We start from the raw sequence: 24,566 nt of genomic DNA on the forward strand, positions 1-24,566 counted from the left end.
TGTGAAATGCCACATCTGGCTTGTTGTGAGTTGCAGAGATCCAACACAGGTGGTCAGGCTTGCATGGCAAGTGCTTTCACTCACTAAGCCATATAGCCAGCACTGATGATATTCCTTATAGCACATGTACCTCAACTGATACATGGTGTGTCTATAAACTTAACATAAGAATGGCATCTAGAAACAAATGCCTCTAGGTTACTTGTCCTCCGTTATGTCTTTCTCCTGAAATAAAGCTTCCTGGAGTCTAATACTGCCATGCCATACCTTAGGTCAGGCTCTAGGGCTCGCACTCTGGTTCTGTCTCTTGTTAGCTATCACCTCTAGGGAGTTACTTAACCTTTCTAAGCTTTAGTGCCACCACCTGTCAACTAGGATTCACAAAAGTCCCTTTATCAAAGGAATGTTAGTGTGCTGGAGTTGGCAGGAGCAGTCAGCGTGACCAGGAGGTGCAGTCCAGGGCCAGTCACAGGGATAGACATAACCATCACAATCCCCACCCTTGGAGCTCACATTTGAATACTCTTCACTCATCTGCACTGGCTTCTCTCCCCTCCCTGTCTGCCCCCAGAGAACCCCAGGTCCCCCACATAAACTATGTGCTGGGTCCATGGACAGGTGAATTTGCAGTTCTGGGCGGGACTGCTTTCCACCAGTTGCAGCTCCCTCACATCAGTCACTCCATCTGCACTCCTGAATGCTGACGATGACCCTCAGGAGCCGCAGATTTCTCAGTATCTGGACAATATCCAGAATTTGTTGAATGTTGTATTTTCTTGCTGGAAAGAAAAGCACAATCCTTTAGTATTTCAATTTTCCTCTGCACCTCTGACTTGTCTTTCTTTAAATTCTGAGAGTCTGTGGGGCCTGGGAGGTGATGCAGCTTCATTTCAATGGGGCTGGAGATCTAGCTGAGCAGCAGAGTGCTTTCATAGCCTGTGCAAGGCCCTGGGTTCCTCAGCTCAAGGGAAAAGGGGAGAAGAAGGGTGGGGAGAAAAGGGACAGGACACTGAACCTGAACAACTAGAAAAAAAATACAGCCTTGAATTGGAACCTCCCTAGCAAGTCGAAGCCAAGCCAGGGAAGTGTGGAGCTAAGCAGTCCATCTTCTCCAGCCCCAAGCTAGGAAGCATATACAGCCATAGACTTGGCCCTCAAGAAATAGCTGTGGATCTAGGTGTAGAATGCACAATGCAGCAAGCTTCCCCAGAATCCATCTCAGCATCAAGAAACTTAAACAATTCCACGTGTAGGTCAGCAAATCACGGAGCAGGGTTCTGTGTGGGCAGAGCCAGATGAGGGGACAGAGAAGAGGAAGTGGGTGGTGGGCAGGGAGAGTGCATGGTTCCTGTGTGGTTAGAACCTTGGTGAGAGGCAAACATTGACAAATGGCCAAAGAGTAGAGGCCATCCCTGAGACCACAGCCCAGTTTTCAGAGACGTGTGAGGATTTAGTATGATAGACTCTTGCAAATGAAATTGCTAAAATATCACATGATGAAGTACAAACACAGCCACCATCCTTCTTAAGAATATGGAAGGTTTTTGCAGACCTGGGGACAGAACCCAGGACCTCATTAATGCTAGGCAAGTACTCTCCCATTGAGCTCTAGCCTCAGCCCCTTTGAACATTTTAAATATTTTTTGTTTCCTTCTCCAAGGCTCAAAAGAGCAAAAATGGGTGTTCAACAAAGACTCCTGATTAAATTTTGGATCCCAACAGGTGGTGGAGCTGGGGGTGAGTGGCACTGACATGACTGAATAGTGGCATTGGTCACAGTGGCCACAAGGGCTGTAACGATGATCAGCATGTCGAACCCAACAGTACAAAAGCAAAGTTAGTTAAGAATCAAGGTCAAGACACAGTTCTGGGAAAACTTTGAACTCAGTGTCTTGTGCAAAGCAATACTCCCACTATAAAATGGATTTGAAAAAATAGGGCAATGAATATGAAGCAAGAAACCCTATATTTGGACAACCCTATGATCAAAGAATCACCCCAGGGAATCTGTAGAAGTCAGCTAAATCGTATCACTTTGTCTTTCATAATAAATCTCTACTTTTAAAAATATTTCAATTTATTTTCAGAATACATAATACAATCTTTCTGGTCATTAATTTTATTAAATGTATCATTTTTAAAGTACTTATTTGTATTATTTTTAAAAAATCACCTGTGTGAGTGTGTGTGTGTGTGTGTGTGTGTGTGTGTGTGTGTATACATGAGTGTGGATGCCTGAAGAGGCTAGAAGCATTGGAACCACTGGGGCTGGAGTTACAGACCTTTGTGAGCCACCCAATAGAGTGTTGGGAGCAGAACTCAGGTCATCTGTAAGAGTTATATGCATTCTTAACTGCTGAGCCATTTCTCCAGTCCCATAACTTTCTAACTGAAGAAGAAATTTGCCATGCCACATGCTTTCTGACCATGGCACCAGAGAACAAGAAAATGTGGACAATAGTGGCTACTTGCTCTTTAGCAACATGCACTTGTAACAAGTTTTCCTGGCTCTTACAGTAGTGATCACAGAGATCCAACCCTACCCAGCTGTGCACTAATGAAGTCTGGACCACAATTTACAGCTTTGTGTTGAGAGACCTCAGTGACTCCATCTTGGATAAAGCCTCTATGGGACTGACCCAGCCCTAAACCCTGTTCCAGGAAAAACCACAAAAAAAGCATACTTGAAACAGACAGAGAACAACTCCCCCACCAGTGTCAATTAACCAGGGACAGAAAAGTACTAAGAGTCCAGATGTCTCTTCAGATTTCCTGAAGGCAGCAGTTATGGTTTGACACTGGGCTGCAACCAATCAGATGCTTGCCAGGCTGGAGACTCCTACTTGCTGAACTTGCTAAAATACACCTATAAAAACCTCTGTCTCCCTAAGTTAGGGGTCTCACATCTGAGATCCTGCTGGGTCGGTGACAGAGCGGGCCCAAGCTTAAGCTTACAACAATAAAAAACCCTTGTGTGTTTGCATCGGTCAGCTCCTTGGTGGTCTTTGGGGTCTCACGAGCTGGGCACAACATCTTGGGGGCTCATCCTGGATCCCTAAGACCACCCCCAGGACCCCTGAACCGAAGGGTTACTGGCTGGCCGGTGTCTGTTTGCGTCTAGTTGTGCCTGTCTGTGTCTGTCCCAGCTTTTGTTTTGAGCCTCAAGGCAAACTTGTGAACAGTGTGGTCAGGAGTGGTTGGAGCGGACGTGCTGGATAACCGTGACCACAGAGGTCTGGAAGACGTTCCAGACCCTGGCAGAGGGGACAGAGGGCCCCAGACTCTGTTGATTTCTGTGAAAGGACAAGGCGAGTCACTCGCATGTCATGGCAGTTTGCTGCTGTCCTACTTTCAGTTTTTCTTCCACATGAGTGGGGGAATTTGATACTTGGCCTTCTGTGTGTCTTTCTGGCTCTGTTTTGTCTTTGGTTGTCTCTGTTTTGTCTTTGGTTGTCTATATCAGTTTAAAGGGCAACATTCCTTTAGTTAGGTTGACCAATCAGGTGCTTGCCAGGCTGGAAACCCCCTACTTGCTGAACTTGCTGAAAAAAAAACTATAAAAACCTCTGTCTCCCAAAGCAAGGGGTCTCACATCTGAGATCCACTGGGTTGGTGACAGAGTGGGCCCAAGCTTAAGCTTACAACAATAAAAAACCCTTGTGTGTTTGCATCGGTCAGCTCCTTGGTGGTCTTTGGGGTCTCACGAGCTGGGCACAACATCTTGGGGGCTCATCCTGGATCCCTAAGACCACCCCCAGGACCCCTGAACCGAAGGGTTACTGGCTGGCCGGTGTCTGTTTGCGTCTAGTTGTGCCTGTCTGTGTCTGTCCCAGCTTTTGTTTTGAGCCTCAAGGCAAACTTGTGAACAGTGTGGTCAGGAGCAGTTGGAGCGGATGCACTGGATAACTGTAACCACAGAGGTCTGGAAGATGTTCCAGACCCCAGCAGAGGGGACGGAGGGCCCCGGACTCTGTTGATTTCTGTGAAAGGGCAAGGCAGGTCTCTCCCACGGTGCGACAGTTCGCCTCTGTCCTACTTCCAGTTTTTCTTCCGCACAAGCAAGGGAATTTACTACTTGGACTTCTGCATGTCTCTCTGGCTCTCTGTTTTGTCTTTGGTTGTCTATTTCTCTGTGACTGAGATGGACGCAATGGGACAGACTCCCTCTACATCCCTGGACCTGGCTCTTGCACATTTTGGAGACCCTCTACACCCCTGGACCTGGCTCTTGCACATTTTGGAGAGGTTAAGACTCGAGCCCATAACCTCTCTGTTGTTGTCAGGAAGGATAAACTAACTACTTTCTGCAGGTCTGAATGGCCCACTTTCAACGTGGGATGGCCCTCGGAGAGGACCTTTGATCCCGTTGTCATTAACGCAGTTGAGAAAATTATTCTTCAACCGTGTGTAGGACACTCGAATCAAATATCATACATAGTGGTCTGGGGAGATTTAGTTAATAACCCCCCTCCTTGGGTCAAGTCTTTTCCTCCTTTACAGAAAACTGAGGCGCTGATGGCTGCAGAACGGAAAACGACAACCCAGAAAGCACCTAAGCCTGAAACCAAACCACCAGTACTGTCACTGTACCCTGTCTTACAGGGCAGCACAGAAGAAGATCTAACTTTTCCTCCCCCTCCTTATCCACCCCCTCCACAGGAGGTACCCCCTCTGGAACCGGCACCCCTGGTACCAGATTCTTCACAGGCACAGGGGGACCGACTCAAGGGACTAGGAGTAGAAGGGCAGCAACACCGGAGGGTCCAGACTTTACTGTTTTACCTCTCAGAGTCGCCGGCCCCACAGATGAGGCCGGCAACCAGCCCCATCACTATTGGCCATTCGCCACTAGTGACCTTTACAACTGGAGAACCCAGAATGCTCCCTTTTCTGAAAATCCTAAGGAGCTTATTAATTTATTAGAAACTGTCTTTTTTATCCAGCACAGGGAGAAAACCTGGAGCCTGTTGGGAAACAGGTTTCACTGAGGTAAAACCTGACAGGTATGGATACCATTATTTGCTAATCATTATAAATACTTTTCCAGGATGGACTGAAGCCTTCCCTATGAAACATAAAATGGCTCAAATGGTGACAAAAAAAAAAAAAAAAAACTGTTGAAAGACAGCCTCCCCAGGTACAGCTTTCCACAGATGATAGGGTCAGATAATGGACTGGCTTTTGTGTCCAAGGTAAGTCAGAGTCTGGCCACAGTTCTGGAGATTGATTAAAAACTACATTGTGCTTATAGACCCCAGAGTTCAGGAGAGGTAAAGAGAATAAATAAAACTCTAAAAGAGGCCTTAACTAAATTGACCTCAGAGACTGGTGGTGACTGGGTGACACGCCTTCTGTTCGCACTCTATTGAGTGCATAACTCTCCTTACCAGATGAAATTAACCCCCTTTGAAATCATGTTTGGAGTGCCCCCTCCCATTATTCCTAACCTCCAGGCAAAGAAGATTACTGAATTTAAAGATCGGGATCTGTTGGATGACCTCAGGGAAATTCAATGGTCCCATAAACATGTATGGCCTAAACTACATGCTCTTTATGAGACAGGACCCCCCTCCAGAACCTCATCGATACCAACCCGGTGACTGGGTCTACATTAAGAGGCATCAGCAAGGATCCTTAGAGCCATGGTGAAAGGGGCCCTCTGTCATCCTACTGACCACCCCCACAGTCCTCAAAATGGTTGGTGTCGCATCGTGGATCCACCACACACATGTATGGCCAGCTGACCCATTCACCATAGAGGACTGTGCATCCCCAGCTTCAGGATGGAGACTTTCAAAGGACCCCAACAATCCACTCAAGCTAAAGCTCACCCAATTTTCAAACTGTTGATTGTATATACTCTGTTCCCCATGATAGCTGCTCCTGCTCCGGGAAGTCTGCATCAACCTATAAATCTGACTTGGGTCCTCCAAGATGTGATAGGAGATAATATTTTATTTCAGATCTCCCAAGTAGCGCCACCGGCTGCTTGGTTCCCAGCTCTGCACTCATGTTTAGATGCTTTCTTTGATTTCAATCCTAAGGGAAGCTCACATCCTTATGCTCTAACTAACTCTCCAGGCCCATACAGAAAACCAGGCCGGCTCTATGTTTGCCCAGGGCCTGGAACTCCAAAATACAAGTCCCAGAAAAACAGATGTGGAGAGGATAGCGCTACTTACTGCGCTCGCTGGGGCTGTAAAGCAATGGGACACATATGGTGGACCCCCCAGGGAGGAGATCTTATTAAGATAACGTGGGAGCAACTGATACCCACTAATCCTCATAAAAATGGTAGGCTCAATATTAGTTTTACTAAAAAAGAAAAGAGAGCCACCGGCTAAAAAGCAGAAAAAATGTGGAGAATAAGACTCTATGTGGGCTGGACCGAACCAGATCCAAGAACTTTATTCTCTATTCGATTAAGAGTAAAAGTTCCTAAGTACCAGACCTGTTCAGTCCCCTTGGGACCAGGTGCTGTTTTAGAGGTCACCCCAGAATCAATCTTGTCAACCACAGCGCCCCCCTCAAATAATGGTTATTCTGACAGCCATGGCCTTCCTGTAGGTGACACTGACTCGCTTTGGTCACTAATGGTCCAGACTTACCAGGTACTCAATGATACCAGGCCAGACCTCACCTCATCATGCTGGTTATGTTAGTCATCAAGGCCCCGTAACTATGAGGGGATTGCAGTCATAGGAAACACCACCCTAGCGCTGGACCAAGGCAGCTGTAGATGGGCTCAGCAGAAAAAAAAATAGGCTTACGCTACAAGATGTTTCAGGGTGAGGGCTATGTATAGGCAAGCCCCCTCATGAGTACACTGCCCTATGCAACCAGATTTTGCCAGTGCTGGCCAATAACTCGTACTTGATACCACCAGATCAAGAATGGTGGACATGTACCTCGAAATTAACCCCATGTGTCCATTCTGAAGTTCTTAACCAATCATCAGATTTTTGTGTTCTAGTACAACTAATCCCTAAAATTATTTATCACTCAGACCAGGATATAAATAGGGCCCTGACTGGGCAAGGACCCCTTCACCGTAATCACCAGGAAAGAGAAGTTGTTACTGCCATCACCCTATCCGTTCTTCTGAGATTGAGACTGGCAGGAGCAGGTACAGGAATTTCAGCCTTGACCTTACAAAGCCAAAACTACCATAGCCTTAGAGCCACAATAGATGCAGACATCCAGAACTTAGAAAAGTCATTTCCCATCTACAAGAATCCCTAACCTCCTTGGCAGAAATGGTTCTGCAGAGTAGGAGAGGCCTGGACTTGTTGTTCTTGCATCAGGGATACCTCTGTGCTGCCCTTAAGGAAGAGTGTTGTTTTTATATAGATCACTCTGGGGTCATCGAAAAATCCCTGGCTAAGGTTAGAGAAAGTGTGGCTCAAAAACAAACAAACAAACAAAAAACGAATATAGGACTAAACAAAAATGGTTTAAATCCTGGTTCAATAGCTCCCTTTGGTTAACCACTTTGATTTCAACCTTACTCAGACCCCTCTTCATTCTGATTATGCTCTTGACTTTTGGACCTTGCATTTTAGATAAATTGGTAGCTTTTATTAAAAAAGAGACTGAGAGCTATACATCTAATGATAATGTGAACCCACTATCAGTCCCTCCAGAGTCTGGGTAATAAAAAACATGAGATGAGGGGGCACCCATGATTGGGCCCCCAAAGTACTAGTCAGAGGGGGGAATGAGAGACCTGAGTGACTCCATCTTGGATAAAACCTCCATGGGACTGACCCAGCCCTAAACCCTGTTCCAGGAAAAACCACAAAAAAGTATACTTGAAACAGATAGAGAACAACTCCTCCACCAGTGTCAATTAACCAGGGACAGAAAAGCACTAAGAGTCCAGATGTCTCTTCAGATTTCCTGAAGGCAGCAGTTATGGTTTGACACTGGGCTGCAAAAAATCAGATGCTTGCCAGGCTGGAGACCCCCCTACTTGCTGAATTTGCTAAAATAAACCTATAAAAACCTCTGTCTCCCAAAGCAAGGGGTCTCACATCTGAGATCTGCTGGGTCGGTGACAGAGTGGTCCCAAGCTTAAGCTTGCCACAATAAAAAACCCTTGTGTGTTTGCATCAGTTGGCTCCTTGGTGGTCTTTGGGGTCTCACAAACTGGGCACAACAGTGTCTCATAGGGCCAGATGGCACACAGGATACACCAGTCAATATGCAGGTCCAGGGCCACTGTGGACTGAGGCGTCAAAGAAGACCAGGGCTCCAGGGAGACAGGTCCTGGGACCAGAGAAGAGCTGGTTCACAGTCCTTACTCTCTAGCCTCACAAGCTGAATTTTCTGATAAGACTGTAGTGGGCAGAGGAAGCTGAGGAAGGAACTGTCCCATTGAAAATGGTGTTCTAAGACTGTTAATATTAGAAATACACATTTGTTCTTCATTCCCAGTTCCCAGCTGGAACTCTTATATTTTGTGCTCCTCCTAAAATATTTTGTGTGTGTGCGTGTGTACGCACGCTATGGCACCCATGTGGAAGTCAGAGGACTATGTATGGAGTTGGTTCTCTCCTTTACCATGTAGGTCCTGGGAATTGAACTCATGTTGTCAGGCTTGATGGCAAAGCACCTTTACTCTCTAAGTCACCTTGTCAGCCTTGTTTTCCTGTTTTTTTTTTGTTTTTTTTTTTTACGTCTTTTTGAGACAGGGTCTCCCTGTAGCCCCAGCTGTCCTGGAACTCCCTCTGTGGACCAGGCTGGCTTTGAACTCACAGAGATCCACCTGCCTCTGCCTCCCGAGTGCCGGGACTAAAGGCGTGCGCCACCACGCCCAGCTGTTTTCCTTTCTTAAAAGATCTTTTGCAACTCCAAGATGCCACAGCCTATGATTCTAATTTTAGATATGGTCAGTTCAAACTAGTATTATGAATAACAACTTTCACTAAACCAGATGTTCCTCAGTCCCTGAGATCTCATATAACATGCCTCAAAACTAAGCAGACGGAACTTGGACATCTGAGCAATGAGTCCCAAACCGTGTCAGAAGCCCCCTCTGGTGCCCTGAAGTCACCTCTCCCCTCCCCAGACAGACAGGCAGATGCATACACACACACACACACACACACACACACACACATACACACACACACACACACACACACACACACACACTCACTCACTCACTCACCAATTCTAAAATTGTCTCCTTCCAAAATAAGCTGTGGGCTCATATGTGTACAGTTTCGGGAGAATCTCGATAACATCCACGTGCAAAATGAAGGGGTTTTTCTCATCCAAGGCAATGAATATGGTGTTGATTAGAATGACGATATCATAAACCCAGACAAAAATCCTGGCATGAGGTGAAAAAAAAGAAAGTAGAACCTGTCATCACCATACAAGTGAAAGGTGTGAGTCTCTTCAGAACCTCCTAAGGCCTCTGTGTTTCCTGGCCACATGATGAATATCAGATCTCCTCAACACACAGTCATCTCCAGGAGGCTCCAGTGGAGCCTGGCCTGCCCACTGACCTGGTGCAGTCCTGCCCTCCAAGAAAACCAGGAGGGGAACAGAAAGAGATGTGACCTAGTTCAGATGCAACCTTAGGCAGAATGGGGCAGGAAAAAGGTTTGCAATTCATGACCAGGACCCTGAGCAATTCATATCTTCCACCAAAAATGCTTCTGAAAGCCTCTTCTGTTCTAACACACACTGTTGGCCCACCCACCTTTTCTCATTGGCTTTGAGAGAAAATTAGGAAACAAGTCAGGCAAGGCAGTGCAGGCCCTATAATCCCGGCACTCCAGAAGCTGAGGCAGGAGGACTACTGCGAGTTGGAGGCCAGCCTGAGCTACAGTGAGTTTGGATCAACTTGGATTATAGTGTGAGATCATGTCTCAGAGAGAGAGAGAGAGAGAGAGAGAGAGAGAGAGAGAGAGAGAACTAGAAAACTACATGCTAACTGGGCTCTAAATCTCATTTTCTGTTCTAGAGCAGGCTGCCACCACTGGCTCCAGTGTCACCCCGTGCCACTGATAATGCTGACAGAAGCACAACTGTGGAAGGTAGAAGACGGACTAGCCCAGGCTTCTCTGTAACACCACAGAGGCCTGAGCCCAGCACACAGGGTGGATGTGAGCACAACAAAATTTCACACACATCAGTTGTTCAACATGGGGATTAACAGAAAAAAGCCTCTGTATAAAAAGCCTTGCTAAAGATCAGATAGCTAATATTTAGCAACTAAAAAGGATACTTTCTCCATAGCTGGAGAAGTGGCTCAGTTGTTAAGAATGCTTACTGATTTTCCAGAGGACCTGAGTTTGGTTCCCAGCACCCACGTGGGACAGCTCACAACCACCTGTGGCTCCAGATCCAGGGGATCTGAGGTTCTCTTTTGGCCTCCACAGGCAGTTGCACACATGTGGCATACACTCACACAGACATACAGACAGACACACACACACACATAAATAAAAATAAAAAGTAAAATATTTTCTTAAAAAGAATATTTTCCCATGTCAGGGAGTTCTGAACCATTCACTCTTATGAAACACTACATGCAAAGAAAGCAGGAGGAGCTGTGGCTGAAGATGAATCGCTACTGATCAGGGCATTCCAACACATACATACAAGACCTCCAGGGCCTGAAGAGAGGGCTCAGCAGTTAAGAGCCCTGGCTGCTCTTGCAGAAGATCCAGATTCAGTTCCCAGCACCTGTACAGCAATTAACGACTGTCTGTAACTCCAGGTCCAGGGGATTTCGTTCTCTCTTCTGGCCTCTGTAGGCACTGCACACGTGTGGTGCACTTACATACATGCAGGCAAAACACTCATACACGTAGAATACAAAATTTTAAAGTCCTCCAACCAGGATAAATGCCTCCTTCTAGTGGCACCTGCTTGAAATTTAAGGGGAAATAAAAAGCCTCCTGGACTTCTTAACAATCTTCCAACAGTGCAGACTCATGAATTCTGACCATATAAACATCACAAGGATTAGGCTTGGAATGTAGTTCAGTTGGTAAAGTATTTGCCTACCATACATGAAACCCTGCATTCAATCTCCAGCACCACAGAAACCAAGTGTGATGTCACATGCCTGTCATCCCAGCACTTGGGAGGTGGGCAGGAGGATTAGGAATTCAAGGTCATCCTCAGGTACATAGTAAGCCTCAGGCTAGCCTGGGCGACATGAGACCCTGTCACAAAAATTAAACAAAATGCCGTATTTAGTATGAATTTTGTGTTCTTCTGAATGATGTTAAGATATCTTGAATTCAGAGAGTTGCGGTTTCCCTGACTCAGAGAGCATGACCAGCCTGTGGTCCTTGAGAACCTTAGGCAACATCACAGAAAGGAAGCCTAATCTAGAAGGCTTTTCTTCCAGCTAAAGTTAAAGCTAAAGATCAGAGCCCTTTCCATGTCTCCCCGAGAAACAAGTAGCTCCGATGATGAAAGACATTCAACCTAGACAACATCAATAGAGTCTTCTATTCATAAAGCAACCCCATAGAAAACTGGCCCATCCTATTTGCCTGTGCTGAACCATCTTCTGGACCAAGAGGCTGACAGAAGACTGGTATACCCATGGTATCCAGGTTTCCAATGGATGCTTCTTGATGTTGATGATGAATGCCTGGATGTTAAGGAGGTCAGCCAATCGGAGAAAATTCATTTTGTCTGTAATGAGAAAAATAGCCCATGCTCCATGATTACTGTAACACTAAGGTCAAAGAGTGACCTAAACTACCACAACTTAGGAATCTGACAATTCCACCACAATACACAATTTTACATCTACTCATTAGTATTAATTGCCTTAATAATAAAACTTGGCCTAGCCCCATTCCACTTTTGAGTGCCAGAAGTTACCCAAGGAGTCCCTATCCTAAGCGGACTTCTACTACTTACATGACAAAAAATCGCTCCACTAGCCATCATATTCCACATCTCCTACTACCTAAACACTACCATAGTACCCCTATCCGCTATCATATAAGTCTTCATTGGCTGTTGAGGTGGATTAAACCAAACACAACTACGAAAAATCCTAGCTTACTCCTCAATCGCCCATATAGGCTGAATAGTAGCCGTAACCATATATAACCCCACAATAATATTATTAAACCTAATTATCTATATATTCCTAACTACATCAATATTCATTACAGTATATATATGTGCCTCCACATCTATTCCCTCATTTACAAAAATATGAAACAAATCTCCTCTACTAATGTCAACCACCCTAATTATCCTAATATCACTAGGAGGTCTACCACCCCTTACAGGATTCCTACCCAAATGAATAATCATTATCGAATTAACAAAAAACAACTGCATCTTCATAGCCCTATCGATAACAATAGCCCTGCTAAACTCTACTTCTACACCGCCAGGTCAGCTTCATAAAAGCTGAGCTCTGCATTTTACCTGAGGCTCCAGAACAGTGAAGGCCAAAGACCTCGGAGCACCTGACTGTACTCAGGCCTCCCACTCATTCTCACTCAGAGCATCAACCAACTCTAGACAGCATGTTAAACCAGAAACTCACTGGCACTTTCCTTCTCAGTTCTGTGAAGCGAGGACCCATGCTGTATTCACAGTGTAAAAACAGTCTGCCCTCTACATCTGTGGGTTCCACATTTTCAGATTCAACCGACTACAGATAAAACTATGTAAGAGAAAAGAAGCTGCATCTGTGCTGAACACATGCGTACTTTTTCTCATGGTTCCCTATGCAGTCCAATATAATGTTGTTGTTTATGAGGTACTTCCATTATAGGTGTTATAAGTAACCTAGAAATGATGGAGCTGGAAAGATGGCTCAGCATTTAAGAGCTCTGGCTGCTCTTGCAGAGGACCCAGGTTTGATTCCCAGCACCCACATGGCAGCTAACAACCATCTGTAACTCTAGTTCCAGGGGATCGGACACCTTCTTCTGACCTCCACAGGCATTGCACAACACAGATGCACTAGAAAGTAATCTAGAAGTGACTTAATGCATATAGGAGAGTATATGAAGGTTTATGCAAACACAGCACCATTTTATCTAAAGAATTTGCACATCCTCAGATTTCAGTGTCTTCAGGAGGTCCTGGAAGCAGCCTCCCACAAAGACCAGAGGACCACTGTGCTACTTTCCCCATTTCTTTGGGGAAGAGGATGATGAAAGGCAAAGGTTCCTTACCCACATGCCCCTCTGTCCCTTGTCGGAGATCCTCAGAAGCAGCTCCAGATGGGAGCTGCTGATGTCTGGCACCACCACCTTTGCCAGCTGCTTCCACGTGGCCTCCGTCACCACAAACTCTGCACCCACCTGGACTTTTAGAATACTGAATGCCTCTATTATTTGTGGAGCTTCAGGTAAGCTAGTTTGCAAATTTCATTCTTAAAGGAAAAGTTAAGCATTTTAAGACAAAGATTCAAGGAAAAGTCATTTCTTTAACTCTATGATTCAAGTTCATGGAGAAGGCCAGAAGAAGGCATGGGTGGTCAGCTAATGAGCAAGGTTCATAATCCCTCCCACTCTAGTCTGGTTTGCTAACGCACTCAGTTCTTACCAAAATTCCATGGGGAAACCAGTGAAGGGCTTTCTGCGTGCTGAGAAACCAGCAACAGGAGGCAGACCGTTCCCAGCTCCACTTTCCCCAGGAGGGAAAAGAGTTCAGGAAGGAAAAAAAGCGGCTGTGCTGTTGAGGAAGAGAGAGAGAGACCCAGGGAGAGGGGAAGACAGAGGAACCACTGAGTCAGTTCAGAGAGAGGAAGAGGAGGAGGAGGAGGGAGAAGAGGGGGAAGAGGGATATGAAACAAAGCTAGAAGTGGTACGGGGATGACAGGACAGTAGGGGCCTTGTCTGAGCAGCTATCTGGCCTGACCACAGGGAATCTTCCAGAAATGGAAAGGCTCCGGTTATAACCAGCCTTCCAGTCCCCATGGACACCCCTACTGCTCCCTGTAAGTCAGTCACCTAACATCACCATCACTTAGTGAATTACCCCACTAAACTGTGGATTCTTTTTTGAAATTTGTTGTTATTACTGTACACGTGTGTATGGGGTGTGAATTTCGCAGCATATGGAAGCTGGAGAACAACTTTGTGAAGTTGGTTCTCTCCTTCTGTCTCTAGGGATCAAACTCAGGTTGTCAGGTTTGGGTGGTAAACACTTTTACCTGCTGAGCCATCTCACTGGCCCTACACTGTGCATTAATATTTTTATTTAAGTTTTTATTCTTTTTTTATTTTACGTGTATGAGTGTTATGCCTGCATGTATGTAAGTGCACCCATGTTGTGCAGTGCCCGGGGAGGTCAGAAGAGGGAGTTGGATCCCCTGGAACTGGAGTTATAGATGGTTATTAGCTGCCACGTGGGTGCTGAAAACCAAACCTAGGTCTTCTTCAAGAGCAGCCAGTGTTTCTAACTGTTGAGCCTTTTCTCCAGCCCCTAGACTATGCATTCTCAAAGGGTAAGAGCTGATCACTCTTATCTTAGCTACAGAGCACGGATGGTGCCAAACACATAAGTAAGCCTGAGATATGTGTGCTGACTGATGCAGGTTACAAAAGATTAATTTCACAGGAGTATTTCTCAAAGAAATACCTCTTTAGGATAGGGGGAGGCATAGCAACAGTTCTGCCCAACAGTGAAACACAGATACCCACTGGACCCTCCTGAATAGCCTTTTACAGCAACGGGAAGAAGAGGCGGGGGACATGGCCTTGGGGTCAGAAGGTGTTGTGGCACCTTGGGATCTGAGCAGAGCCAGATACTTCCCAAGGCCAGATGGGCCAGGTCTGAGACTTAGTCCCACCGTTCCCTCCTCCCTAACTGCCACACTGTAGCTGTCCCCTGCCTCCTGTTCCTTACTGGAGCATCCTCAAGCAGTGGACAATTCAAAGAGAACAGAAGCAAAAGGCAAAGGGTTATACTAGGAAGATCACCCTCTGATGAAAGGCTTCTCTGAGTTTTGCGATAATAGAAACAGTCACCAGAGGCATGTGCAAAGGGTGGCAATGGAGGAGGGTAGCTGAGATAGCTCAGGGGTTCTGGAGTATTCGTGGTTGTAAACAAAACATCCTTCCATCTCAAGCGTTCAGCAGCCTCTGCCTGCCCACCACCTCCAGGAATTCTCTAAACATAAATCCAACAGGCACAACCAGAGGAGAAATGCTTGGCTTTACGAATGTTTGCTTTTGTTTGAGCAGGGAAAGAGGTAGGAATCTTAGAGAACATCCCCAACCCTTAGTCACACAACAAACATGCAAAGAGACCAGAGCTGTTAGATACATGAAGAACAGCAAGCAAAGCCAAGGACTTTGCACATGTGAAGGCAGATAGCCTGGCTAAGTCCTTTGTCCTTTGGATTTCTTTGGACATACCATCAGACCCATCACAACACTGATGAAGACACATCCCACTTAGCAGAAGGAAGCAGAATGCCAAGTTTGGAGCCACCAAAGCTAAGGCTCCTAAACCCAGCCCAGGTACCACCCTTACCCACCGCAGCCCCAGGCTTACATACGTTACCTTTAAGTGCTTCCTGTAATTGTTGTAAACCACAGCCAGAAAGATGGACATAAAGATGTAGGTATTGATGATGATGTAGGCTATAAAGTACAGAGAGTACCACCAATTGAAATTATAGGCAGGCATCCTGGAAGGAAATGATATGTCATATGGCTATGTATACCCCAGGTCCCCAGTGTGATTAAGGCCGACTTTAGGCAGCATCCCACAGGCACAAGCTATGTGTGGGAAGCATTGCCACACCTCCTTTCTCAGTCTCTGTCTTTGTGATTGAGCCTCAAAGCCATCACCATCACTGATGCCAAACCTGAGGCTCACTCTAACCTGCTCTACTGGAATTCCTAGTGGCAATGTTCAAGGACGGGAGGAACTTAGTGATCTCCCAATCCAATTCTCCTTCACAGTGAGAAAATCCAGACCTTGCAAAGAAAGCAACCTGCTGGGACTTACAAAGGGAATTAGAAGGATGTACACTCAGGGCTCTGCAGGACACTGGACTGCCTTGATGGGGGGAGGAGGACAGATCAATTGCTATCTTCGTTGGAACAATGAGAACTGAAGGGCTTGTGGATAACTGTGGCATAAGTGGAGACTGCCTGTGATGGGAACTGGATTTTCTACAAGAGGGGATTTCAGGAGGTACCAGCATGGCTGGCAGCTGGGGTCTAAAGGGAAAGGCCCAAGAGAATACCGTAGGGCCATGGACTTCACCTTGCTGATGTCTACATGAGAGCCAGGCCCAAGGTTTAGCAAGAATTGAGATCAGGTTGATGGGATGATCCTATACATTGCTAAAAGACCCCTGCCTCTCCCTCAACATGTATTAAAGACATGTGCAGTGAGAGTTCTGCCGGTGCTCTGGATCTGAAGAGCTATCTACTCAGAGTTGAACAGCTTAAGAATTATACTTGCTCCCAGCCAGGCATGTTGGCACATGCCCTTCATCCCAGCATTGGGGAAGCAGAGACAGGCAGGTCTCTGTGAGTTCAAGACCAGCCTGGTCTACATAGTGAGTTCCAGGAGCTAACGGGAGACCCTGTCTCAAAAAGACCAAAAAAATTAAAAATAAAAAAAATATATACTTGTTCCCAAACAAAGTAAGTCCATATTCTGAAGGACATAGAAGAAATCTCAAGGCTTTCCTCCTGAGCACTATCCACATGTGAAAAACAGGCATTTGTGGCTTGGAGATGCTGCTGATGTTCCTGTTCTTTTCTGTTTTATATAGCTAAACCGCTGTATCAGTGTTGAGAACCTGTCATGGTTCCTGCACAAAGACGGCTTCAGGTATTCAAGTTTACAACCAGAGAGATTCGAGTTAGAAAGTGGGCTTCCATATTTACGAATTGAATCAGGGGCTCATAAAATGGTTTAGCAGTTAAGGGCACTGGTTGCTCCTACAGAGGACCCAGGTTTAATTCTCAGTACCCACAAGGCAGCTAATAACTGTCTATAACTCCACTTCCAGGGACACGACTCCCTCTTCTGACCTCTGTGGGTGCTACACATTTACATACATGCAAACAAAATACTCATACATATTAAATAAATAAACTAAGCAAAATCATGGCTTTCAATTTTAAAAAGAATTCATCTTGTGATTTTGAAACAAGAGATTAGCCTTTGAGTGTACAATGTCATATTCAATATTTTTGCCACGAGTGTGAATGAGTAGAAAATGGTTCTCTTCCGTGTGTCGGCCCTGCTGATATCGGGAGACAGTTGCTTTCCCCTCCTTTTGTTTTCTGTGCTGCAGGTTGAATCTAGGGCCTCACAGGTGCCAGACAATCACAGGGCCTTTAAGCTACATCCTAGCCCCAAAGCTGCTTTTAATAACATAAAGTCTGCTACGGTAGCAGTTCATGAACAGGGATTAGGGATGGATACGTGACGTCTGGGCTGTTGGCTGTAGTGACCAGCACATAGATCTCAAATGCTATCTCCAATATGTTTATGAATTAGGGTGAGCCTTCCGCTGTTTTCAGCCCCCTGTAGGGAAGCAAAAAAAAAAATGAAACCACACATGTAAATTAAGTTGTAGCACCTGTCACTCTTTTCCCCTCAAGAGTGTTCTCGGAGTGGGGGAACCAGGAAGAAAGCGTCTGAGGACAGGTTCGACCACTGACAGGCTTGATTTTTCCCGGATACAGGAGAATCCTCAGGCAGACGCTTCAAGGAACACGTGCTTACCTGTCCCCGAAAAGCTTCATGGTCATGAGGGAGAATATGAACACACTAAACAGAAACAGGATGAAGACGCAGACAACGTCAGGCAGAGTGTTCTGGATGCTTAGGAGCGCTCTTCGGATCTAAAGAGGCAAAAGTTTACTTCTCATAGAAATCAACTCATTTTTGAAAAAAAAAAAAAAACCCAAGAAACTGAAACCACGTGCATTCTAAATTGTAAGCTTACCTGACGACCTTCGGGGAAGTTAATGAGGAAGACTGGCCTTAGGGCCCTGGACTATCCAACACTGTGGATATGAACGGCTTCCAGGGACCCACAGATTAACAGATCAATCACAGTCAGCTGTGAGAAACACAGGACAGAGACATCAGAACCACTCTCAGGACACCACACCAATTAGCTGTACACTATTTCTAGATGAATGGTCTTAGGCACAGAAAGGGTAAGTACATGACCCCGAATCACAGCTAGGAAGGGGCAGAATTGGGACTAGAATCCAGACAGTCTTGTTAGATCGGGATTGGCTGGGATAGTATGAAAATGAAAGAGAAATGAGAGCGACCTCAACATAAACAGGTCGCTCTTTATCAGAACAATGAGGACAACAATCTCTCTGTGGGATAGAAACTGCACTGAAGCACAGTTGGTCTAAGGTTTTTGAGGAGCTTGAAAGAGGAAGCAATAGAATGGGTGAATTGCAGGAGAGCCGTAAGCTTCGCTAAAGGAAGCCATAAAGACAGACATTCCTTAAAGTGGTCAACTGATCCTAAATTGGTGGACTGGCCTTTGCTCAAGCCTTATCAACTGGTCGCTCTCTGGACTGAGGGAGTCTGTTTATAGAGCCAACCTGTCTCCTTTAGTGCCATAAGATAACTCACCTGTTCTTCCTGGGAAAGTAATCTTAGGAAGAACACCCTCAACTACCCCAAGGACACTAGACCCTGACGCTGAGCAAATGCCTGCAGCTGCGTTCAACAGAATTCCTAAATAAGTCTGAACTGCTCCAGCCTTCATTGCAGATGCCCTCATTCCTCAGAAGGGTTTATCAGCCCTTTGCTGGGTTCCCTGAATAAAGGAGCACATTCCTTGCCTGGGGCAGGTCTGCTCTAATGCTTATTTCTAAACTTTAAACTCCTTCCTTTTTCTGCACTTCTAAATCTAACAGGAAAGACCTGGTATTTTTCTGTAGTTCTATTTTTTTTATGCTTTGAGAATTTGGGACAATAAATGCTGGTGTTACAGTTTAGAGGTTCACTGACATTTTTCCTCACATATTACAGTTTCCAGGTTGGGGCTTTCTCAACTCAGCTTGGAGCTTTCCAAGTTGAGATATTTATCCTACAAGTCTGATGTCCAAATCCTTGCAATTCATCACTGTTAGAGGCTTCCAGGCTTCAATCCACTGAGCACATAAAACAGAATGTCTAGCCTAGCCTAGTAACAGAAGTGCAAATAGCTAAAATAGACTCCTTTATTAATCTTTATTTATATTAAGTTTCTAGGTATAGGACTCAATGTACCTTACAAAACCTGGAAGTAGAAAAGAATAATCTGCCATCCTCAGAAAATGAGGTCCAACCCTAGGTGGTAAGACACAGATGATTTGCTGAGATTCCTCAAGGACCACCCATCTCAGGAGAAACAGGCACAGAGAAACTCCACTGAGCACCAACTAGAGGGAACCAGTGTGGCTGCTGCAGGGGAGCAGAGACAGGCAGATCACCAAGGATAACAGTATCTGAGGACGCTTCATGGCTGAGACATTCTTTGAAACAAGACAAAGAGCTCTGAAAATAAAGCTCAGCAAGGGCCAGAGCAAGGGCTGGAAGACATAGTAAGATAGGACCAGAAACAACCACCTAATGTGTCTAAGAAGCAGGGGGTTCTGGGAGTGCGGCAGAGGGAAGGACCAGGAAGTAACAGGTTACTGATGGCAGGATGCCTGAGGGCCAAGCTAGAGAGATGGGTCTTATTACCAGGAGGACTCTGGAAGTCTTTCTAATAAGAATGCCAGGAGGGCAAAGGAAAGAGACTGTTTGGATGAGGGGCAGCCTCATTCAATGTACCACATGTGCATTCGCAGAGCACCTTAGGTGCATAGCAGATTCTAGATATGCAGACAGCAGAGACCTGGGCAGGAGGTGCTGCCCTCAAGGTGCTCCTAGTCCAGTGGAAAAGAAGAACATGGGTGATCAGAGCTATGGGCTGTGCACAGTGCAGGGAGTGAGCTGCAGAGAATGTGGCGCAGGGGTGAGGCTAGGTAGGCAGTCAGCGAATCCATACAGGGAGAACTGGAAACCTCCCACAGCCACAAGGCCCCATGGGAATGGCAGGGAGGACTCCAGGCAGGAACTCTGCAGGGCAAAGGCCTGGCAGGCCCGGCCCCCACCATGGAGCAAGTGTGAGGATGAGAGTGGGAAGAGACCAGTCTAGATAAGGACTGCGACTCTTCTCTGCCACAATGTGGAAAAGCCATTGGGTGATCTGAAGCAAGGACCACTAGACACTGACTTGGGTATTTATTTGTTTATTATTATTATTTTTATTATTATTAATTAGTGTTGAGTGTGTGCATTATGCATTATGGGGGCAAGCCATCACATTCGCATGTCAGAGGAAGATTTTCTTCTTCCACCTCTAAGTGGTTTCCAGGAATCAAGCTCAGATCATCAACCCCACAGTGATGATGCTGAGCCATCTCCCAGCCCTGCTGACTTAGGGTTTTAAAGTGCACAGTGCCTATGACACTCTACATATAGTATGAGACAACTCAGGTTGGATACAGAAAGGTCACCTCAGAGAGCATCAACTTTGGCCATGCAGGGGACCATATGGAAAAATGGCAAGGGTCACTCATGACGGGCTAGTGCAACACCACACTTACCTAGTCCCTGAAAGGCCCCTGCTCACACAGGAGCCTTGCAGAATGCATCACCTGCTAGGTATATTATCTTTCCAGATTTTTCAATAAATGCATAATTTTTTCCTTCTTTTTTTTCCCCTTAAACCAAGATGAGATCTGACTGTATTATACCTGTTCTTTTGGTTTAATCTGTAGCTAGTATTTGCTCTGATAATAAACACACATATATGACTTTAACACACATACATGACTTTAAGGGGGCTGGAGAGATGGCTCAGTTGATACAGTGCTTGCCACACAAGTTGGGATTCCCAGCACCCACAAAACAGTTGGGAGATGACAGACAAGTGGGTTCCTGGAGCTCCCTGGCCAGTCTAGCAGAATCAGAGATTTCCAGGTTCAGTAAGAGACTCTGTCTCAAAAAATAAGGTGGAAAGTGACCGGGAAGACACCTGACATCAACCTCCAGCCCCCACATATACACACACAATGACACCCGGGCCTAAGGTCTACACAGTTGTGTCATGCTCTGTGTAACACATATCTATTATATTTGTTGTCCGTAATTTGACATTTCCAACTTTTCAATTTTGTGCCTAAATCTTTGCATGTATCTTTCATTCATTCACCGAAATGAAAGTCCACAGTGCAAGTATTTACACATTTAAAGCTTTGAAAGGAACAGCCAAACAGCCTTCTAGAAAGACAGTTCTATTTCTCTTTCTGATAAGGGATAAGAAGGCTGATTTCTGGGGCTGGAGAGATGGCTCAGAGTTTAAGAACACTGGTTGTTCTTGCAGAAGACCCGGGTTCAAATCCCAGCACCCACATGGCAGTTAACTCGTAACTCCAGCCCCAGGGGATCCCTGGGACAGCCTCTTCAGACCTCCGCAGGCATTGCATGACATGGGTGCACTTACCTACATGCAGGCAATACATGCATACACATAAAATAAAAATAATAAACTTTTTTTTTAAAAAAAGGCTGATTTCTCTTAATCTTGTCAACACTGTTTTATAGCCAAACACACAGCATTATATTGCTATTCTAAGCTATATTTTAGTTAGTTAAGCCAAATATCTCTCATATTCATTGTTCATTTTCTGTATTCCTTCTTTTATGAGGAGGCTTCACCTATTTTCAGTTCTTTTTTTTTCACTGAAGTATCTGCTTTGTTTTGTCTCAAGACAGGGTCTCATGTAGCCCAGGCTTCCCTCAAACTCATTATGTAGCTGAGGATGATCTTCTGCCTCCACCTCCCAGTACTGGGATTAGGGCATGTGGGCATGTGACACCATACCCAGCTTTTGTTTGTTGGTCTGAAAGTGCTCTTGATATGTTTTGATATTGTCACTTGTATTTTGCCGTATGTGATCTTCAATTTGTTTGCAGTTGGTTCATGATGCTTGCAATGCAGATGTGCTATTGTTATTTTAGCAACAGTAAACCTACCTAATATTTTCCTTTGTGGCTTCTGCTTCTGATCTCTCTCTCTCTCTCTCTCTCTCTCTCTCTCTCTCACACACACACACACACACACACAAACACACACACACATACACACAACCACAGATGCACACGCACATATACATGGAATACTCACCATGATGGTGACCATGATGCAGATGTTTTTTGTATCCTTCCAGAAAACCATTTGAAGAGTGACTTTTGCAAAATGCACCAGCCTCCCAAAGAACACTGTGAGACAGAGCCCTTCCGCTAAGGAGGTGGCCTGCAAAGAGAAGATACCGCTGAGCTCAGGGCTCTGTGTCTGGAGGCTCTGTGGAAGTTCTCTCAAAGCCTGTCCCCACTGTCACTCTACCTTTCCTGATGGCACCCCACCCCCAGTGAGCCAGGGCCCTTGATTTTACTAAGATTTACAGCTAGATTTTTTTTTTTTTTTTTTTTTTTTGCTGGGTGGGACAGCTTCTTCTCTTCAAAGGAAACCTGCCTTAGTTCTGTACCCTGTGACCCAGATCCGCAGGGCCTCTTGGGAGGACAATGACAGCAGGCTGAGGACCCTGACAGACACATCTCTACCGAAAAGGAGAGCTAGGGAGGGAGAGGCATACATCCTCTAAGCTCTCAAAGTCCCACATTCAAAGTATAGGCTTCTAGAAGCTACATTTCTCACACACTAAGGTAATTCCCTGCTGTGTTTGGTGTGCCTCAGAATTCATGTGGTAATTTAGTTCCCAAATCCTGTGCTGATGGTGTTTGGAAGTGGGGCTTTGAAGAGGTTAATTAAAATCGGAAGTGGCCCTGAGGGTGGGTCCCTTCCATGACATTAATGGCTTTATAAGAAGAGGAAGAGGAAGCTGAGTTAGCACACTTGCTCTGTCTTGCTAGGTAATGTGTTCCTCCATACTATGAGGTAACACAAAGACCTGAACCCAGACTACTCAGTTTAGAACCATAAATTAAGCAAACCTCTAGTTTTTATAAATTTCCCAGTCTCCAGTGTTTTGTTATAGCAGCAGAAAATGTACTAAGACATTCCCCAATCTTTCAGGCATCAGAGCCACATAGCTCTGTATAGGCTAGTTAGAAGAGAGGGTGAAGACTACTACCCAGTGTAAAGTCTTGATAGGTTCCCTCCATGGATTATTAGGCCTCATCTCAAAACTCCCTGAAGCCATGTAGTCATGCAGCCCATGACTGTGGCTCATGATGTCCTGAGGTTACTGTGCCATAAGCACACTCATCTCACAATGGCCTCCCCTCCAGCAGGAAGAAGAGGACAGCAAGGAAGAAGAGAGAAGGATGGGGCGGCTTGGCTTAGGCTATGAAGAGGGAAAGGACTGGGGGTCGAGCAGAAGGAATTCTCCCAGGAGTAAGAAGGAAGGGGCTGACTCTCAGGCTGAAATGTCACAGTCTCCCCCACAACACACACATTCAGCCCTCAAGAGTCCTTGGCATACACTTCACCCCTCAAACCTTTTAGCTGCTCACCCTCGAAGGGCTTCAGGGCCCGGAGCAATTCCTGGACACCCCTGTTTAAAGCAAAGCTTTCATGGCAATGTTGGGAAAGGGTAAAACTCTACAATGTATTTGACTCTCAAAACTTACAGCACAATTGCTGGCTGAAGGAACAGTCTGCAACCCAGGGGGTTAATGCAAAGCACCAGGTGACCAACAACATACACATAGGACCCAGGAGAAGAGGGAAGAAGCCAAGACCCGACTCCTCACACCTGTCACCTCGATGGGCTAGGCCAGTGCAAGGGAGGGACAGACCACACTGACCAGGTCTGTGATGCAGAGCTCTGCCCCTGCAGGCCTTGTGCTCATAGGAGAGTCACTGGGTCTCTTCTATCCAGACAGCTCATTAGCTGCAAACATTTTCTAATTTTAATTTTTTATTTTTCTGAGAATTTCATACATGAGTGCTGTATTTACATCATGTCACCTCTCCCTCTCCAACTCCTCCTGTGTCTCCCCCCTCTTAATTTCATGACCTTGTTCTTCTACAACTGTTACACATGAATACATATATGTAATATGTGCACACACATACACACACACACACATACAACCTACCAAGCCTATTTAGTGTTGCTCATACACACATGTGTTTAGTGTGGACTACTTGGGATTAGAGAGCCTATCCGGGGGCTCATTCCTGGAGAAAACTAATTCTCCCTCTCTCAGCAGCCATTGACTGCACGCAGCTCTTCATCCAGGGGTGGGGCCTTGGGAAATGTCCCCTGTCAAGTTGGCATGTCCACGCCGCCACTGTGCAGGTCTTGCTCAGGCAACATTATTGTTGCTATCTCGTGGGTGCAGCTTTCCTGCCATGTCTAAAAGCACTATCTAGCAGCCAGCATCCTGGTCATGAAATTTGCAGATAAGTGCAGCTCTCATCCCTCACCAAAGAAGCTTCTTTTTGCAGCAGTCAGTGGCTACTACAGAGATCCACAACTAGTCAAAATGTGGAGAATAAACAACTGTGGGTGCCCAGCTGCAACAACCCCTACACCTAAAACTCAGGGAACACT

The 24,566-nt window shown here is 45.8% G+C and overlaps 1 protein-coding gene across 1 annotated transcript in view; it reads right to left on the reverse strand.

Moving 5' to 3' along the window:
• Positions 1 to 24,566, reverse strand: part of LOC103741887 (two pore calcium channel protein 2-like) — a gene marked incomplete at its 3' end in the record, with an annotated part of 33,169 nt that overhangs the window by 6,440 nt on the left and 2,163 nt on the right. The window contains 12 exon segments of the mRNA XM_017800534.1: positions 692 to 779; positions 1,753 to 1,818; positions 9,174 to 9,337; positions 11,523 to 11,667; positions 12,508 to 12,512; positions 13,183 to 13,339; positions 13,342 to 13,378; positions 15,517 to 15,643; positions 17,404 to 17,505; positions 17,707 to 17,825; positions 17,930 to 18,046; positions 22,172 to 22,301. Of these exon segments, the coding sequence (XP_017656023.1) occupies positions 692 to 779; positions 1,753 to 1,818; positions 9,174 to 9,337; positions 11,523 to 11,667; positions 12,508 to 12,512; positions 13,183 to 13,339; positions 13,342 to 13,378; positions 15,517 to 15,643; positions 17,404 to 17,505; positions 17,707 to 17,825; positions 17,930 to 18,046; positions 22,172 to 22,301 (1,257 nt within the window).

Source organism: Nannospalax galili, unplaced genomic scaffold (assembly GCF_000622305.1).
Source record: "Nannospalax galili isolate Female #2095 unplaced genomic scaffold, S.galili_v1.0 scaffold2940, whole genome shotgun sequence".
Lineage (NCBI taxonomy): Eukaryota > Metazoa > Chordata > Mammalia > Rodentia > Spalacidae > Nannospalax > Nannospalax galili.